This window comes from Mirounga angustirostris, unplaced genomic scaffold (genome assembly GCF_029215605.1).
Source record: "Mirounga angustirostris isolate CCGP_5_RB_7025 unplaced genomic scaffold, mMirAng1.0.hap1 SCAF_13, whole genome shotgun sequence".
Lineage (NCBI taxonomy): Eukaryota > Metazoa > Chordata > Mammalia > Carnivora > Phocidae > Mirounga > Mirounga angustirostris.
This window is the reverse complement of record NW_026991721.1, coordinates 51,601,307-51,621,048: the sequence shown is the minus strand read 5'-3', so window position 1 is coordinate 51,621,048 and position 19,742 is coordinate 51,601,307. Positions and strand designations below refer to the sequence as shown.

At 48.2% G+C, this 19,742-nt stretch overlaps 1 protein-coding gene across 3 annotated transcripts in view; it reads right to left on the bottom strand.

The window, feature by feature from the left end:
* GAB2 (GRB2 associated binding protein 2) overlaps window positions 1–19,742 on the bottom strand; it is a 189,370-nt gene that overhangs the window by 3,187 nt on the left and 166,441 nt on the right. The window contains exons 4-9 of one of the 3 annotated variants that reach the window (XM_045894508.3): window positions 6,474–7,066; window positions 4,937–5,031; window positions 3,585–3,849; window positions 2,258–2,348; window positions 1,915–2,017; window positions 516–641 (exon numbers count right to left, since the gene is read on the bottom strand). In XM_045894508.3, coding sequence (XP_045750464.1) covers window positions 516–641; window positions 1,915–2,017; window positions 2,258–2,348; window positions 3,585–3,849; window positions 4,937–5,031; window positions 6,474–7,066 — 1,273 coding nt within the window. The other 2 variants (XM_045894509.3, XM_064576848.1) reach the window with 2 other exon arrangements.

The following is a 19,742-nucleotide window of genomic DNA, read 5'->3' as shown; positions in this document are numbered from 1 at the left end:
AGCCTCAGGAGCCTGTATTGTTTCTGAAAGGGGCCTTTAAACCCCAAACTGCATCATCTCGCCTGTTCTGCAACAGCCTGGGTCAGCACTCCTGATTTCCCAGGCCTTCATCTCTGCCTCCACCCACCTTCCAGGGAAGGAATTTGCCGGGGGCCAGGGAACACTGGCAGCCACCCTGCTGTCTGGACTGGGCAGCTGAGTGTGCTTCCTGGGGAGGCTTTCCGGGGCCGGGGAGTCCCTTCTGCAGGTCCCTGTACCAAGGGCAATGGATGCACCTAGACACTGAGTTCTCAAAGGGGAGCTCAGGACCAGGACACAGGATCCCCGAGCCTCGGCTCTGTCATTCAGTGTGCATCCATTTGCTCATCGGCACAAGGGGGATGGACTGGCTGAGAAGGTCGGACAGACCTCAAGCACCTGTGCGTACAGAGAGGAGGCGTGCGAGCCCCCTAAGACCCAGACTAAAGGAAAAGCAGTCAAGCGGTACAAGGCTGAGTGCTGGGACACCCCGGTACCTTGCGGTGGGGGCTGGGGGAGCTCGGCTGGAAGTCCAGGGCCAGATAATCAACGCTGCCCGTGCTCTTCTTCGGGGCGGGACTGTTGGTGCCACTGGGAATGGGAGATGCAGACACTGGATTTTGCTATCACAAAGGAGGGAAAAACCATTAGTAAGTGGAGGAAACAGACTAACACACCACCCGGGAAAACCCACAGCTCTGGGCGTCTCATGTCCTCATTTAAACCTTCATAACGGTCCTGTGATGTAGGTACTCGTACTCTTCTTGTTGTTTAAAATAAAGATAAAACTGTAGTTCAGAGAGGTGGCCTGACTTGGCTGGGGTTGTACAGCTGGTGAGCGGGGACGGGAACCGGCTCTGTCACCCGGCTCCCGGACCCGCACTCGTCCCGCTGTGCCTCCCTCCCAGGCCGGCCGCCCGGCCGGGTCTCCCCCACTGGCTCCCGGACAGACCCCGTGGTTGCCTGCTGGCCCCCAACAGGGCGCCCCTTTCCTTTACGCCCCGGATGCTGGGAAGCCTTCGGTGGCACCCAAGCTGCTTCTCTGAATCTCCCGGCCCGGCCCCTCCTCCCCGGGCTCCTGCAGCCGCCCTTCGACGGAGCCACTCTAGGCTCCTGCCTCCGCCCGGGCACCGAGACCAACTTGTCGAGGATTTTCCTGAAGTCTCATCCTAATGAGAATGGCAACAGTCCTGTGTTCTGTTTCTTGGCTGCTGACTGTTCGGCTGATTCGTTCTTTCACTACTGATGCAGCAGCTACAGGTGCTGGGCAGCGACTCCCTTTTCAGTGAAAATGTCACGGAGGAAGCTTCTCGTGCTGACCGTGTCTACGTCTCGGGCCTGGCCTTTGGCACCGTACGTCATGGCACATGTGTGCCCCCTCCGCTGAGGAGGTAATAAATGCTTACGCTCGCATTCTCGCTCCTGCTCGTGGGAACAGCACAGTCAGGAATGAAGAGTTCTTGACTTTTGAAAGATTTTAACAGGACGGAAGAAGGACGTCAACCTTGAAGGTTGCCCTAGTCACTCTCTGTAGGCTCCCAGGGACGGTGCTGAGGCACTGGCCTCGTCCGCTGGCCCTTTAAACCTTCTGGGGCTCCCTGTGGACTTCCCCAGACAGCATTCGGGGTCATTCAGAGCTGGATCCAGCCCAACCTCCACCTGGAGCCTTGGTCAACCGCCCTCCTCCTCCTCTGTGCCCCCGCCAGCCACCGCCCTTCTCCCTGCGAGGCTGTCCCCACAGCACCGCCTCTCCACCCACGGCGCAGCCGGCCTCCCCGAGGGCAGGGCCCGTGTGACCCCACTGCGCACAGGAAGGATGGCGGCAGCAAAGGGGGCGCCTGCGGGGGGCCCGGGCACTCGGGCAGCAGTCACTCCCGTGGAGCGCGGACGACTCACCATGGGGACGTAGTTCTCTTCGCTGTCTCCGGAGTCCGTGCTGGTGATGCTCTGGGTGGAGATGGGGCGGCAGTACTGGGAGGAGCCGCAGTTGACGGTGTGGCTGCGGTGGGGAGAGGACCGTGACCTGGGGAAGCGCTCAGGCTCCCGGCCCCAGACTCCGCCCTCCATCGGCAGAGGAAGGTCTGCTACGGGGAAGGCGCGATGACTCCCCCTTCACAGACGAGGAGACCGAGGCCCCAGAGACCTCTCGGCCACCGCCGGCGCGAGCATCGGGCTGCAGCTCCCGACTCAGCCCTCGCAACCCCGCGCCACGCTCCCGCCTCCCCAGGTGGACACTCACATGGCCCTCGACCAAGACTTGGTGACAGGTGACTTGAAGGGGAGCTCGTCAATGACGGTGTTGTTTCTCAGGTCAAGTGGTGTTGGCTTCACTGCAGCAGGAACAGAAAGGCAAGCGATCAGCCCCTGCTGCTGCTAATGGCGCGCGGCCACACGCGGCCACACGCGGCCACACGCGGCCACACACCACACCCGTATATTCACGAAGGCTTTCGCATTCCCGCTTTTACACAGGGAACCTGAGGCCCAGCAGCTTCTGTGGTCTTTGCCTATGTTGCTAGGCCCTGAAGTCATGTCTTCAGATTCTGAATGATTATTTTCTTTGCAAGCATATTCTGGAGTAATCATATTTTCAGAACCCAAAATGGAGACACTGGGTCTGACAAGAGACTGCTCTCCCCAGATGTGTGGCTGTACATAAAAACAAGAGACGGTAACTGAGGCGGAGGACGTCACTGCCACTCGCGGACCAGGCTGTAGAGCCCGCAGGGGAGGAAGGCGAATGCACAAAGCCCTTTAAGGCTTCACTTCAAATGCTAAGGTCTGAACTCGCCGCTGACCAGACCAAGTTGGGGGGCTGGGGTATCCTGCCCGGTTGCTCGACTTCTCCCTCTGGATTCCTGCCACTGGCCCCTGGCCAGCAGCCTGAGGGAGCAGAGGGCACGGATCTAGGCTTCCTGAACGTCTGCTGCATACCAGACCCGGTGTCCAGATGCTTTCCTCCAGAACACACCACTGTCCCCATCTCACAGCTAAGAAAACTGAGCTCAGAGAAACGGAAATGATTTACCCAAAGCCCCTCCCGAGGAAGCGCTGAATAAGGATTCCAACCCGCATGTAGCCGGTCGGAGAGCTCACGCCTTTCTCGTCCAGCCGAGTTATCTTGTAACAGACCGCTCCGCCAGATCCAGTCCTCCTCCCACGTCCTCCAAAAGCAGTTTACACTTTACAAGGCACTTTTAGGCGTATTATCTGTGCTGCTCAGTGCTCTGCAAGTATTCACAGTTCTCAGATGAGAAACAAGGCTCAGACACACAGAATGATTTGCTTCTAATCCCAGGTGGCAGAGCCGGCACCGGAATGTGTCCTGTCCTGCTGGCGCCCGCACCCCTGCCCATCCAGGCTACTCTGGCCGCCAGCCCCTGGGCTGCTGGGCCACGGGCACGAATTTGAGCGTTTGTGTATGTGTATGAGAGCTGGGGGAGGTTTAGGCCCCCAGAGGCTAACACTTCCTGGCAAGGAAAGTTCAGGATCCACTCGATCCCTAAATGAACGCAAACAGTTCCTGGACACCGTCCAGAGACGGGACGGGGAGAGAGGAGACTCACCTTTCCGGTCAGGTTTGAGGTTGCGGTTGACGGGAGGTGGCTGGATCTCACTCCCTCGGCTGGGGCCCCGGTGCATAGAAAGGGCTGCTGAGGGGTAGCCAAGCGCCTCAAAGTGGTGGGGGCCCGGGCTCATGGGGATGTAGACACTCTGGGAGTTATCACTTGCCCGCTCCGTGGCCAGCAAGGTGGAGGACCCTGGATTCATGGGGACGTAGTTGTCCTCAGAATTGGTGCTCTCGGACCGACCCACAGCGGTTTTCCCTGGCTAGGAGGGGGAATGGAAGAAACAGGAAGGGAGTGAGAATCTGTATGCAAGGCGAGGAGAGTTATAACTGAGTTAGCTGCCCCAGGAAGCTAGTAAGGCAGGCCCTGGGGAAACCAAGCAGGAAGGCACAGTGGGAGCCGGAAAGCAACGAGGTCTGTGGGTCCCTTCTAGTTTCCACAATCCCTTGGGACCCACTGGAAATCTGTCACAGTCCTCTGGTATCAAATACCCCTGGTGGCTGGGTGCAGAAGGCTTTGTGGGGGCCTGACCACGCTGAGGGTGGCACAAGCCATGGAGCGTATGGGTTTGGTTTAGGACCTGCTCTTCATCTCAGGTCCACACTCCCCATTTGCGGGCCGGCGGCATCTGAAGCCCGAGCAGGGCCAGGAGCCCAGGAGAAGCCTGGGCCCTGGCCAGTGAGGTCTGGGCCAGTGTGCTCCCCAGGCCAGCTTGCAGGGTGACCGCCAGCTGCAGTCGGAGCTGCCGCCAAGGTGTACAATGCCGTCATCCTGGCCCCCTACTCCTGCCAGGAGTCTCCTACCCCTGGCCCGCCTGTCCACACAGACAAGGAAGCTGCCTCTGCTTTGGTTACCCAAGTTCCATCATTTCAGTGGGTGCAACGCCAGGCCCTCATCTGCTTGGCGAGCTGTGGTCAGCCCCCTGCAGAGGGCAGCCTGGGATCCTGCACTCAGACCGTACTTCTGCCACCAGGACGGCCTCTGAGCACCGCCCCTACCCGCAGTCCCACGCTGCAGCCCCTCCTTCGGGTGGAGTCTCACGGACAAGCCTGCTGCCTCAGGTTCCCCATCCCAGGGCCTGGGGCCTCTGCATTCTAGACCCGTCCTACTGACTTGGAGGGCTGGCGAGCCTTGTGGTCTAGCTCTCTAAGTACACTCACTTCTTCCACACCAGACACCTGTATCTTACTTTCTGAAAACCCAACCCAGGCATCTGGACGGAGACAAGAAACAGGCAGGTCCCTAAGAGGGAGAAGCCATCACTCTTGTGAGCTGTACTTTTTGTTCCCTGGAGTGTGACCTTAACCCACCCAGGCAGGCCTGAGGACCCCTGGCTAACCCCCACTCACCAGGAAAGAACTGACCGTATCACTCATGGACTCGGCAGACCGGCCTGCACTCTCTCCACCACGCTGCGGGTACTCGTAGGACTCACAGGAAGAAGCTACGAGAGAGGAAAGGAGATCCATGTGCTGATACTTCCCCAAACCCTCAGCAGAAGATACTACTCTCAAACCCAAGTGATAAGGTATTACTTCCATCCCATCATTCCTCCGTTCAAAAACTCCTCCTAGGCTTCTAGATCTAACTCCAGTGTTGGCACCTACAGAGGATCCCTCCTTAACTAACTACTCCTTCCCTCAGGTACGCCCCTCTCCTCTAACTCCTTCAGCACTCAACTCCTGTCCCACTCATCCCTGCCATCGCGTCTATGAATACTATAGGAATAATGATATTGGACTAATTTATATATGTTGGTTTTATTTCTCCAACTAGATGTGAGCTCTCTGAAGAGTAGGGACATGTTTTATGTACGTCAGTTTCATTTCAATTCCAAAGCACAGGTGATTGATCCAGTAGCTGATGGACTGAAAGAGTACTGAGCCCAAACTCAGGATCCCAGGTCCAAGTCCCACCTCTGTCCCCGACTGAACTTGCAAACCTTAGTAAGTCTCCTAACTACCATGGGCCTCATGTGAAATGGAGACACTGAGGCTCTGTCCCACCACACTCTCAGGGTCACTACGTGACTTAGACAATAGGATGGATAGGAGCAGGCTTTGCAAGCTATACAGCACGATACAAAATGAAAGGAATTAATATGACTATACTTTTTCGTCACACAGAGGAAGCTTATTCAGGGTTGGAATATGCTCAAGGGAAATTAGTGACAATAAAATTTATACACTTCAGAGAGAAATCCAGATTTTAACCAAAGAGATTCATGTGTGGCTTAGAAAATATTTAGTAGCTCAGGGCACCTGGGTGGCTCAGTCATTAAGTGTCTGCCTTCGGCTCAGGTCATGGTCCCAGGGGCCTGGGATCGAGCCCCTCATTGGGCTCCCTGCTCCGCGGGAAGCCTGCTTCTCCCTCTCCCACTCCCCCTGCTTGTGTTCCCTCTCTTGCTGTGTCTCTCTCTGTCAAATAAATAAATAAAATCTTTAAAAAAAAATTTATTAGCTCAAAATTTGTTTTAATAGTCTCTTAGTCCACATAGGTTTGGCTCCAGTTTGAACTGGTCCTCTAAATTTATTTTTTCTGTCTTTGATTTATATAAAAATGAATCAAATACTATGATTTGGACTTCCAAACCCATAATAAGTTGTGTTGTGGTTAACCAAGAATGTTCCAGCTCCCTGAGTAGAACAGTAACCGCTCTCAAGCAGGGTCTGCTACACTCTTGCATTGCGGGCATCCACAAATAGCCTCCAGTGCTGGAGGACCAGCCAGGAAGGGGTTTGGGTACAAGATCCCTAAACCTGTGAGTATCAGTGACCTGGGTGGGCCTTACATCTCCTCGGTGTGGATGACCAAGGACTGGCAAATTACTGAGAACTCCCAAGCTACCTCCCTCTCCCCAGGGTCACAGCCAGGGATTATACCAACCTCGGTGCAGTCGGCTGTTGTCCATGGCTGGGAGGGTGTTGCGCCTGGGGATGGTGGCCGCGGCAGAGATGGATCTGCTGCTTTCGCTGATTGGAGGTCTCTGCTGAGGGCTGCCCCATCGAGGGGTTTCTGCCTGACTTGGCTTGGGTGGCCGGGGAGGGGGGGCGATGGCCGAGTCCCCAGGAGTGGCCACTGCCATGGCATTGTGGTTCTTGTCCAACGTGAACGTCCTAGGGATCTGGTAGGCTGAGAGCGGGGTGGCTGGAACGTCCATATTGTCCACTAGGAGGTCCCCGAACTCCCGACACAGGGTGTTGCTGGGCGTCTTGAAGGTGTATACGTCCTCGTTATCGGTCTCAGAGCCTGTGAGGCTGCCCTTAGTGTGACCGTGGGAGGCTAGGCTCCGGGGGAGGTCGTAGGTACTGTCTCTGAATTCCGTATTGTGCCGGCTTGGCTTGGGGAGGCTATAGAAGCCGTGGACTTGACCACTGACCCCATTGACACAGTGTCCGTTGCCCTGGGCAAGCTTCTGTACAGCTGTGTCGCTCCTCATGAGAAATGAGGCCCTGGTGCCCTGAGAGAAGCTGGCACTCCTAAGAGAGAGAGAAGAAGGGAAGGGATGGGGCAGGTTAGAGGGGGCCAGGACTGCCCACCCGGGGAGGCAAGCTGGCGTGTTCAAAGCCCCATTCAGCTGGCTGGTAAACCAGGCTGAGGAGGCCGGCAGGCCTGAGGTGTATCCTCGTTCACTAGCTGTGTGACTTGGCATGAGGGACTTTCTCTTTCTGAGCTTTGGTTAATGCATTTGCAAAAATGGTGATTAAAAACATACGACGAAGGTTGTTCAGACATTAGACCCCAGGAGATCTAATATACAGATGTTCCATCCATGTTAGCCTTTAGCCTCGCCCTACCCCCGGACGGCTATGATTAGCGGAGGTCGCTCTTACCCCTCACCCCTCTGCATGAACACGGCAGCTGTACCACCCGCCTGTTCGTTGCTTTAAGTACCCCAGAGTGTACACATTTGCATACGAAAGCTGTGGGACAATGGAAAGAACCCTTAAACTGGTGTCATACACTAGCAAACAGGTCACTTCACCCGAGTCTCCGTCTTCCCGCTGTAAAGCCAGTCCGCTAATGGCTGTGCAAGTGATACGTTATAAAGAACGGTTCCCATGGAAGCTACCTGGGTATTTTCTCTCAGGTATTATGGTTTGTTGAAAGGCATTTAGGGGGGAAATAGCTCTTTCCAGAAGACCAAAATTTTATAGGAAAAATGGCTTCCCATTTGGGAACTATATTATAGACAGAAAAAGTTTTGAGGATTACTGTTTTAAAATGTAGGTTTTGGGAAATAAGGCAAGACTAAACAGTAAAAATAGATCTGGGACTGGAAGGATTTGTGTGAGCTCCACTCAGCCCCCACCCGAAGGCATGGCCTGGAGAGTCTCTGGCTCTCCGGGGTTCATCCAACTCTGAAGTTCATAAAGCCACCAGCCTAATGAACGTCATTTTCAAGCTGGATTCTGTGTTGTGTGGAGGTGGGCGGTGTGGGAAAGTGGAAGGTGAGGTTCTGAGCAAGTAGGGATCCACGTATCTCACATTATGATTCTTCATAGGATTTCATAGAATCACTGTTCTAGAACAATCCTTTACAGTCGTGATTCTCAGCCTTCTGAAAGTTATAAGCTTCTTCAAGAATCTGATTCAAGGTTCTTGGCACTTCTGACCGGCATGAGGCAAATCTCGTATACATACAAATTTGCATGATATAACTGGGGCGGGTGAGGCGCTCATAGCCCTCCTGAAGCCAATCTGCTGGAACTTTTGCCTCATACAAGCATATATGTAGCTCCTGGGGAGCTTGTTATTTATGGATATGGCCACCAGATGGTGATAGAAAATAGGGCCCAGTAGTTTAGAAAGAGGAAGGGAAACAGGTGTCTAGGCCAGGCTCTCGTAAACTGGCATCCTTGACCACTGGGGAGTTCCATTTCACTCCCCAAACCTTCAGTGGCCATTCTCTTCTAGGCCTCCGTGTTCTTTCTCCTTTTCTTTTCCATTTCACACACATAACCAAGCCACGCACCATGGACCTAGATCACTGAACCTCTAGCCTTTTGATAATGGAGTGCGTGGAACAAAGGATGGGGGAGTCAATGGTAGATATAAGGCTGGATGTCCCCACTGAGATCTGTTCATTTAACAAACGTTTACTGATGTCCTATTTTCCACTGGGGTCGGGCATAGTGGATAGACAGATGCCTCCTGCCCTGGGGGACATAGTGGTGGAGGAGGTGACATGCATACCGATCATTATAATCAGCTCTTGACAGATTTATACTGACCCTCCCTGGTGGTGGTGGTACAGAATGTCAGGGGAGGCTTCTTCAAAGATCTTACCGTTCAGTGAGTCTCGAAATTGTCCAGGCGAAAGGCAAGAGAGGGGCAAAGGTGTTCTCGTGAGAGGCACGAAGAAGTAGAACACAGCCTAGCAAGGGAAAGGAACTGCAGCTGCTCAGGCTGCAGCAAGCGTGTTAGGAGGCAGGGCTGAGAGGTGACAGTGCAGGGGCCAGGCTGGAGCTGCTGGGAACAGGGGAGCCCCTGGAGGGTTTTAAGGTGGGATGGGGAGAACATCACAGGTGTCCTGCAGTAACCTTAAATACTGTTCCATGTTTCACATAATTTTATTCGAACCTTAACCTGATTCAGGAATGAATTCATCATCTTCTTCCCGACTCTCCCTTGGGAATGCACCAGTCACTCAAGCCAGACACCCGGGAGTTACCCACATTATAATTTTTCACTCAAGAACCCTGTCAGGTCCTACTGAATCCACTCCAGTTCAGGTCCTCCTGGTTTTCCTTCCACATAAATGAAAGGGCTGGTAGCTAGTCTCCCTACCATCCGCCAGATCCCCTTGACGTCCTCCAGACATTTACTTTCCTGACTTGCCAGCTTATGCATTTCCAACACTGTGCCACTGCCTTTACGACTAAGCTGTACTCCGGCTCTAATTCACCTCTCCAATCTCTTCTCCCTGTTCCCCTCCCCACTCTTGGATCCACTCAGCCAAACTTCCCTTGTTCCCAGTGGGCCCCATGCAGTTAAGCCTCTGGGCTTGGCTGCGTTGTTCACGCTGTCTGACAGGCTTCCTACTGCAACCTGGCAAAGCTCCTGCTCCCATTTATCCTTCTAACTCTGCACAAATGGCATATTTGTAAAAAAGATTTTATCTGGGGTGCCTGGGTGGCTCAGTTGGTTAAGTGTCTGCCTTCGGCTCAGGTCATGATCCCGGGGTCCTGGGATCGAGCCCTGCATCCGGCTCCCTGCTCCGCGGGAAGCCTGCTTCTCCCTCTTCTGCTCCCCCTGCTTGTGTCCCCTCTCTCGCTGTGTCTCTCTCTCTGTGTCAAATAAATAAAATCTTAAAAAAAAAAAAGATTTTATTTATTTGAGAGAGAAAGAATATGAGTGGGGGCAGGGAGGCAAGAGGGAGAAGCAGGCTTCCCGCCGAGCAGGGAGCCCGATGTGGAGCTCGATCCCAGGACCCCGGGATCATGACCTGAGCCGAAGGCAGACGCTTAACCGACTGAGCCACCCAGGCGTCCCGGTGCATCTTTTAAAGCTGTTCCTTACCATCCTCTACCTCCAAGCATAAGCAATCACTTGCTCAACCCTGTCCCTGGAGCAGGTAGAAGCGTTATCTGCATTATGTACCACCAGTACTGGTCTCCTCCACCAGACTGTGATTTCCGACTGGACGAGCAGGCCCGCGGGCTGACAGGGGCCTCCAGAAAGGAGCACGGTACTGCGCCGGGCGCGTCACACGCGAGGCCGTTCTGAACCCCCTCGCCTACCCCACGAGAAGAACCGCCCTGGCCTGTGCAGGGAGCTGCAGGCGGCAGAGGCAAGGCTGAGAGAGGCACCCCTTCCAGCCCGCAGCCCCTGCCCCTGCCCCCCCCCCGCCCCCGCCCCAGCGCCCGCTGCGGCTGGGTGGCCCGAGCCCATCACCTCTCGCCGCCACTCTGCTCGCGGCTTAACACCGCCCAAAAGCGCTCCCTTATCTTTCAGCAGTGCTCTCCTAGCTTTCCTCAGCACTTAATTTTGCAACAGTTCTTTGGCATTTTTCCATATAGTTTCACGCACCACACACCATGATTTCACTGTTTTCCACCCTGCTCCTAGTACCTTCATGAAGAGCCCAGTCTCATTTTTAATAGGTATGTTCCCATTTAAAGAAAGCGAATGTACACACGGTCCTAAGTGAATTAACCACCACTTAGTTCTGTGACTGTCACTGGTGATCTGAAGAGGTCATGTGGACCATCCTTCTGCATTTACCCTTCTCACAGGGATCCTCCCGGTGAGGGAAGAAAACGCAGAAAACGCTGTCTCACAATCTCTAAGAGGTGAGGTGATCTTTGCATCTCAAACCCTTCTGGTGGCAAGTGTGAGCCAGCCTTCTCATTGTGGTTACAGGGCAAAGTTATATAGACAAAATAAATGAAAGAAAAAGTTGTATATTCTCAGCCTTTGGTCCATCAAAGCCACTGGGTGAATGAGTCAGAGGTCTTAGAAATGATTAATCAAAGGCAAGTCCTCCATTGCCATTTCTCATTTTACTTTTCACCCGCCGTCTTTCTGCAGAATACTGCTGCAGGGTCAGTGATGCATTCCATCTGGAATCCCATCACTTGAAATTTTAGCCCCCACCCCCCCGAACCTTGCCCAGAAGCGTGGCTCTCTGAGGCATGTGACTCACCACACCGTATCACCTGCTACAGGTAAACAGCCTCCTGGAAATAGGAAGAGAGAGAAGGTCTAGAATCTGAAATGAGGCCCTAAAGGCTGGAGGGAAAAACTACATCCAGGCAAGACAAAAAGGACTCCACTTGTCTTGATGGGGTCAGTTCAAATACTCCTTCCTTGGTGACAGTTACTACTTTGAGGAGTTACTTTTGCTCAGTGGAAAAGCTAGATTTTGAGAACTGCAGTCATTTTAGCTGGAACGCATATCTGGTACTTGAAGGAAGAATAGTGGCCAAAACTGTAGTAAAAGATAAGTAATTCATAGTTTTATCTCTAAGGTGCTTAATTTATTGTACAGTATGTCAGGTTCCCCCACAAATGAAAAAAGGAATAGATAAAGGCTGGTTATGATTAGCCTCCGTTCTCTCTCTCTCTCCCTCTCTGTCACTACAGTAATCCAAACAGACATATTTATGTCTATGCTAGGCAGAGATGAATGAGCTGCTTCTCTCTCCCAAATCCCCACTCAGAAGGAACCCTTTGAGGGGTGCCTGGCCGACTCAGTTGGTGGAGCATGAGACTCTTGATCTTGGGGTTGTGAGTTCGAGTCCCACACGTTGGGTGTAGAGATTACTTAAAAATACAGTAAAAAAAATAAAGATGTAACCCTATGAAATTATTTTGGAGGTCAAATGGGGTAACAAATGTGAGAGCGCTTTGTAACTATAAAGCATTATTTCTTTTTTCCAGAGCACCTAGTATGTAATGTGGATGTCAGAAGCAGGATAGCAGTACATCTGTCAATGTCTGGCACTGTCAGTCTTTTTTCTTCACCCATTCCCGTGGACATGAAGCAAAACTGCTCGGAGGTTTTCACATTTCCCTGGTGATTCTGCATCTTTTCACTTGCCATTTCTGTATCTTTTTTTGGTGAAGTGTCTATTCAAATCTTCTGCCCATTAAAAAAAATTGGGTTGTTTGTCTTAAGTTGTAATAATGCTTTATATTTTCTAGAAATAAATCCTTTGTCAGATATATTTGTTTTGAGTATTTTCTCATATTTTGTGACTTGGCATTTTGTGGGGTTTTTTGAAGAACAAAAGTTTTAATTTTGATTCAACTACTTTATCAATTTATTTTCTTTTATGATTCTCCCTTTTTGTACCCTATGATAAAAATCTTTGCTTACCTCAAGAACACAGAGATGTTTTCTTCTAGAAATTTCTTACTATCACATTTTACATTTAGGTCTTTGACACATAACTTCTTTTTTTTAAAGATTATTTATTTATTTGACAGAGAGGGAGAGAGAGAGCACAAGCCGGGGGGGAGGGGGGCAGCAGGCAGAGGGAGAAGCAGGTTCCCTGCTGAGCAGGGAGCCCGATGTGGGACTCAGCGCCAGGACCCTGGGATCATGACCTGAGCTGAAGGCAGTCGCTTAACCGACTGAGCCACCCAGGTCCTCCTAAAATACTTTTATTTATTTATTTTTTAAAGATTTTATTTATTTATTTGACAGAGAGAGACACAGCAAGAGAGGGAACACAAGCAGGGGGAGTGGGAGAGGGAGAAGCAGGCTTCCTGCTGAGCAGGGAGCCCAATGCGGGGCTCGATCCCAGGACCCTGGGATCATGACCTGAGCTGAAGGCAGACGCTTAACGACTGAGCCACCCAGGTGCCCCTGACACATTTAACTTTTGAGTAGTGTGGTATCAATAAAGGTTTTTTTTTTTTTTTATTCCAGCACCATTTGTTGAAAAGACTTTCATCTCCCTATTGGCACCTTTGTCAACATGTGTGTGTGCATGCGTGCGCACACATGCACACACACACGCTTCACCATTCTGTTCCAGGGAGGTCCATATGTTTACCTTTTCATCAAAACAACATGGTCTTGAAGAAGACAAAGACAAAGGTTTGTCTGCAAGGCTTGAAATCAGGTGGTATAAATCCTCCAATTTTTTTAAGTTCTTTTAATTTTTTTTGAAGATTCATTTATTTATTTGTCAGAGAAAGAAAGAGAGAGAGCATGAGCAGGGAGAGAGAGAAGCAGGCTTCCCGCTGAGCAGGGAGCCTGATGTGGGGGCTCGATCCCAGGCCCCTGGGATCATGAACTGAGCCGAAGGCAGATGCTTAATGAACTGAGCCACCCAGGCATCCCTGTTAAGTTCTTTTAAAAATCATTTTGGTTATTCTAAGTTGTTTGGAATTTCATATCAACTTTAGAGTCAGCTTATCAATTTCTATGAAAATGCTTGCTGGGATTTTTATTTGGACTGCACTGGAGCTATAGATCAATTTAGGAAGATGTGCCATTTTTTAAATTTCTTTTAAAGATTTTATTTATTATTTATTTGAGAAAGAGAATGAGAGAGAGAGAAAGAGAGAGAGCACGAGCAGGGGGAGGGAGAGGGAGAAACAGACTCCCTGCCAAGCAGGGAGCCCCAACACAGGGCTTAATCCCAGGACCCCGGGAGCATGACCTGAGCCAAAGGCACTTAACCAACTGAGCCACTCAGGCACCTCTAGATTTGCCATTTTAATAATATTGGGTCTTCTAATTCATAACTATAGCATATCACTCTCCATATTTAGGTCTTTAATTTCCTTCAGCAGTGTTTGATTTCAGTGATGAGGTCTTGCAAGTCTTTTTTATTCCTAAGTAGTTCATGTTTTTTGGCATCATTATATAAGAATTTTTTAAAAGTTCATTTTCCAAATGTTTGCTTCTAGTATGTAAAAATTATTTTAGATATAATAATCCTTATCCTGTGACCTTGCTAAATTCACTTCTTCATTCTAGCAGTTGTTTTCTAGATTCTTTAGAATTTTTATATAAACTATCAAGTTACCTGCAAATAGAGACAGTCTTACATCTTCCTTTCTCATCTTTGTGCCTTTCACACTTTTTGTCTCCTTATTGGACAGGCTAGAATCTCTAGTACAATGTTGAACAGAAGTGGTGAGAGCAGGTATTCTGTCCTTGTCCCCAGTATTATGAGAATATATTTAATATTTCTCTGTTAGGTATGATATTAGCTGTAGGTTATCCTTAGAAGTCTGTTACTAATTTGAAGAAGTTTTCCTCTATTTATAGTTTGCTAAGAAAATTTTTATGAAGAGGCACTGAATTTTGACAAATGCTTTATCTGCATCTACTAAGGTGATGACTATATTATTTTTCTCCTTATTCTCTCTTTTTTTTTTAGGAGAGGGAGAGAGTAAGAAAGAGGATGGGGGAGGGGCAGAGGTGGAGGGGGAGAGAGAATCTAAAGCAGGCTCCATGCCTAGTGCAGAGCCCCACTTGGGGCCTGATCTCACAATCCTGAGACCATGACCTGAGCTGAAATCAAGAGTAGGACACTTAACTGACTGAGCCACCCAGGCGCCTCTCTCCTTATTCCCTTGATGTAATGAATTACACTGGTTGACTTCTTTATTTCTTTTTTTTAAAGATTTTATTTATTTGACAGAGAGAGACACAGTGAGAGAGGGAACACAAGCAGGGGGAGCGGGAGAGGGAGAAGCAGGCTTCCCGCCGAGCAGGGAGCCCGATGCAGGGCTCAATCCCAGGACCCTGGGATCATGACCTGAGCCGAAGGCAGACGCTTAACAACTGAGCCACCCAGGAGCCCCTACACTGGTTGGTTTCTTAATGTAAAATCAACCTTTCATTCCTGGGATGAACACTACTTCATCATGAACTATTATCCCTAATGAGGTATATATACACATATATTCCCTAATATATTTAAATTATCCCTAAAACATACACATACACACACACACACTAAATACATATATTTTAAGTTGGATTTACTATATATATGTATTTTTTTTTGGTAAAAGAAAGAATTTCTGCATCTATATTCATAGGGAATATTGCCTTCTGATTTTCTTTCCTGTAATCTTTGCCAGTAGGGTTATTTTGGTCTCAAAAAGAAAAAAAAAGAGTTGCAAAAGGATGCCCTCTTCTTATGTTTCCTGAAAGAATATGGGTAATATTTGTGGCACCCCATTTGATAGAATTCACCAGTAAAACCACCTAGGTCTGGTTTTCTAGGTATTTACCCAAGAGAAATGAAGCAAATGTCTACACCAAGATTTGTTAGTGACTATTTATGTACAGATGCATCTTAATTTGTAATAGCTAAAACTGGAAACAATCCAAGTGCCCATCAACATAGGAATGGATAAAGTGTGATATAAAGGTACACTGAATAAAAAGGAACAACTAATGATACATGTAACAACATGGATGAATCCCAAAAGCATTATGTGGCGTGAAAGATATAAGGAAAAATAGTCAATACTATATGATTCCACTCAAGTAAAATTCTAGAAAATGACAGCTAAGGTAGTGAGTGGTTCCTCACTAAGTGAGGTACAGTGGTTCCTGAGGAATGAGGTAGAGCGAAGTATGGACTTAAGGGGCATGAGGAAACTTTATATACATTGACACTGACTGTACTTCAATTACCCCTCAAAATGGTTAAAAAAAGTAAATAAAAGGGTGGGGTGGGGCAAAAGGGGGAGGACTCTAGAACTGAAAATTCAGTTAAAAAATCATCCAAAATGAGCACAGACAAAATACGATTTTTTTAAAAATGAGTACTATCAGTGATATATGGGTCAGTATCAAGGGGTCTAACATGAAGAAGAGAAGGAGAGAAGAGACGGAATGGGCAAAAAAAACTTGAAGAAGAAATATTGGTGTAAATTTTGCTGTATTGGATAAAAAAGAGCAACAAATAGAATCAGAAAGCTAAGTGAAGCCCAAACCAGGAAAAATACACCTAGGAATATCAAATTGCTGAAAAACAAAGAAAAAAAGTCAGCAAACACAAGTCCAAATAGCCAAAATAATCTTGCAAACAAAGAACAAAGGGAGAGGTCTCATACTTCCTGACCTCAAAACATATTATTACAAAGCTACAGTAATTAAAAGTGTGGTACTGGCACAAAGATAGACATAGAGACCAATGGAATAGAATATAGTGCCCAGAAATAACCTTGATGTTTAGATCTAATGATTTTCAGCACAGATGCTCAGACCATTCAATGGGGAAATGACAACGTTTTCAACAAACGGTGCTGGGAAAATTGGATATCCATATGCACAAAAATGAAGTTAGATCTTTACATCATATGTAAAAAATAAACAAGAAATGGATCAAAGACCTAAACGTAAGAGCTAAAACTATAAACTCTGAGAAGAAAACACAGGAGGAAAGGCTTCCTGAGAGTGGATTTGGGAATTATGTTTTTTTAATGTACATATTACACCAAAAGCACAGGCAACAAAGTAAAAATAAATTGGACTGCATCAAAATATAAAACTGTGCATCAAAGGACACAATCTGCAGAGTGACAGGCAATCTGTAGAATGGGGGCATATCCGTAAATCACATATTCGGCAAGGTGTTAATATCCAGATCATATAAAGAACTTCTACGACCCAATAACAACAACCAACTAACCAGATAAAAAAAATGGGCAGAGGTCTACATAGATATTTCTCCAAAGATGTACAAATAGCCAACAAACACATGAAAAGATGCTGAACATTCCTAATCATTATGGAAATGTAAATAAGCCCCAGTGTGGGGCGCCCGGGTGGCTCAGTTGGTTAAGCGTCCAACTCTTGATTTTGGCTCTGGTCATGATCTCAGGGTTGTGAGAATGAGCCCTGTGTCTGACTGCACTGGGTGGAGCCTGCTTGGGATTCTCTCTCTCCCTCTGCCCTCCCTCACCTCTAAAAAACAAACAAACAAACAAACAAACAAACAAAAAAAACCCCAAAACTCCCAAACCACAGTGAGATACCACCTCACAGCCATTAGGAGAGCACTACCAAAAAATACCAAATACTGGCAAGGGTGTGGAGAAACTATCACCCTTGTGCACGGTTGTAAAATGGTGCAGCCACTATGAAAAATGGTACGGTAGTTTCTCAGAAGATTGAAAACAGAATTACCAGAGTATCCAGCAATTTTCCTTCTGGGTATGTTCCCCAAATAATTGAAATCTGACTCTTTGAAGAGCATCTGTACACCCATGTTCGCAGCAGAATTATCCACAACAGCCAAAAGGTGGAAGCAACCAAGGTGTCTACTGATGGATGAAATAAACAAAATGTGGCATAAAGAGGCAACGAAATAGTATTCAGCTGGAAAAAGAAGGACATTCTGACACACACTCTAACATGGATGAACCTTAAAGACATTATCCTAAGTGAAAAAGCCACTCACAGAAAGACAAGGGCTGTATGATTCCATTTATATGAATTACCTAGAGAAGTCAAACTCAGACAGATAGTAGAAAGGAAGGTGTCAGGAAGTAGGGGAAAGGGGAAATGGGGAATTTTTAATGGGTGGGGAGTTTCAGTTTTGCAAGATAAAAACAGTTCTAGAGATTGGTTACATAACAATGTGAAAGTACTTAACACTAACTGCTGTACACTTAAAAACAGCTCAGAGGAAAAATTTTGTTATTTCACCACAGTTTTTTTAAAGAGGAGAAAAAAATAACATTCAGAGGAAGAAAGATACATTAGATATAGGATTCTAACAATAAAAATAACAGCTCACCTCTCAACAAAAACAATGAAGGGCAGTATATAATGACATCCTTTAAAACGCCAAAAGAAAATAAAACCACCATTCCAGAATTTTATATCCAGCAAGATATCTCCCCAAAACGAAGCTGAGGTGCGCCTGGGTGGCACGGATGTTTAGCGACTGACTCTTGGTTTCGGCTCACGTTGTGACCTCGGGGTAGTGAGACTGAGTTCTGCGTAGGGCTCTGTGCTCAGTGGGGAGTCTGCTTGAGACTCTCGCTCTCCTTCTCCCTCTGTTCCTTTCCCCCCACGCATGTGCGCTCTCTCTCGAATAAGTAAATAAATCTTAAAAAAAAAATGGTGAAATGCAGGTATTTCCAGATAAGTGGAAACTGGGAAAACATGTCACAAGGTGACTCAGATGGTAAGAAATGATAAAGGAAGCTCTTCATGCTGAAGAGAAAACCAGGTGGAAACCCCACTAGGCAATGTTTAATATTTGTTTGCAACAGTCACATATACTAACGAACTGAGGAGGGAAAATTATGCAGATATTTACTATTTCTGCTGCTGTTCCTTCATTCCTGAAGGTTTTAGTTTCCTCTGGTGCTATTTTGCTTCAGCCTGAAGAACTTCCTTATCAGTTCTTTAAATCAGATCTCTCGGAAATTCTCTTGTTTTTCTTTCATTTGGGAATCTCTTCATTCCTAAAGGATAATTTTTCAGGATATAAACTTGTGGGTTGACAGTTTTTCTTTTCTTTCATGTTTATGGAATATTGTTATAATACAGGCTTTTGAATTTGTGTCTGTTAATTCTAACATGTAGGTTATGGTGGGGTTGGCATTTGTGCTTTCCCTTGAGAACTGGTTACATTTTGCTGGTTCTCTGTATGCTGAGAAATTTTGTATTATACATCCTTAGTATTGTGCTATGATGTTGTGTAGATGCTGGGTTCTGTTATAATCCTCTGGAGAATGTGGATGTTTTTGTTTTGCAGGCAATCACTGTGGTTAGATTCAGGATGCAAGATCCGTCTCTCCTTCTGTGTGTGGTGGTGCAGATCTCAGCTTAGTTCACAAAGCCTTTGTTATGCTGGTTTGGTCTGTCCCACACGTGTGCAGCTCACAGTGAGCCTGAGACGTGTGTGGTTTCACACCCAGAATGAGGAAATCCGTTCTCCAGCTCTCTTCACTCTGGGTACTCCACTCCTTTCCAGCCCCCAAAGGGCTCCTCTTCTGATTCCTCTACCAAGAAAGATGGGGTTTCGGGGCGCCTGGGTGGCTCAGTCGTTAAGCGTCTGCCTTCGGCTCAGGTCATGATCCCAGCATCCTGGGATCGAGCCCCGCATCGGGCTCCCTGCTCAGCGGGAAGGCTGCTTCTCCCTCTCCCACTCCCCCTGCTTGTGTTCCCTCTCTCACTGTGTCTCTGTCAAATAAATAAATAAAATCTTTTTTAAAAAAAAAAAAAGAAAGATGAGGTTTCTATCACATTTCAGCTGTCTGCCCCAATGGGCTGCTGTGTGAGTGGGCCCGTCCTCAGGGCAATTCCACGAGATACAGAGGATTCACCTCTATATTGTTGCCATCTTCAAGTTTTGCTCCCCTTTATAACTTGCCTCATTTTATTTTTATAGAATCAAAACGATTACAGGGCAATTGTGTTTTGTCCGTAGTTTTTACTTGTGATCAGTGGGAGGGGCAGTCTGTAGTGTGCTTCTGCCACCACACAGGGACTGGCACTCCCCAGTGATTTTTTTAGAGTTTCTGTCTCCTAAATTTCACCATCTCTTCACTGTATCCAGCCCTACTCCTTAATACCATAGATTAAAGCTATTGACACACTTGATGTCTTTGTATGCGGCTAGCTCCTTTTTTTTTTTTGAGAGAGAGAGAGAGAGTGCAACGCAAGCAGGGGAGGGGCAGAGGGAGAGAGAATCCTAAGTAGGCTCCACATCAGGG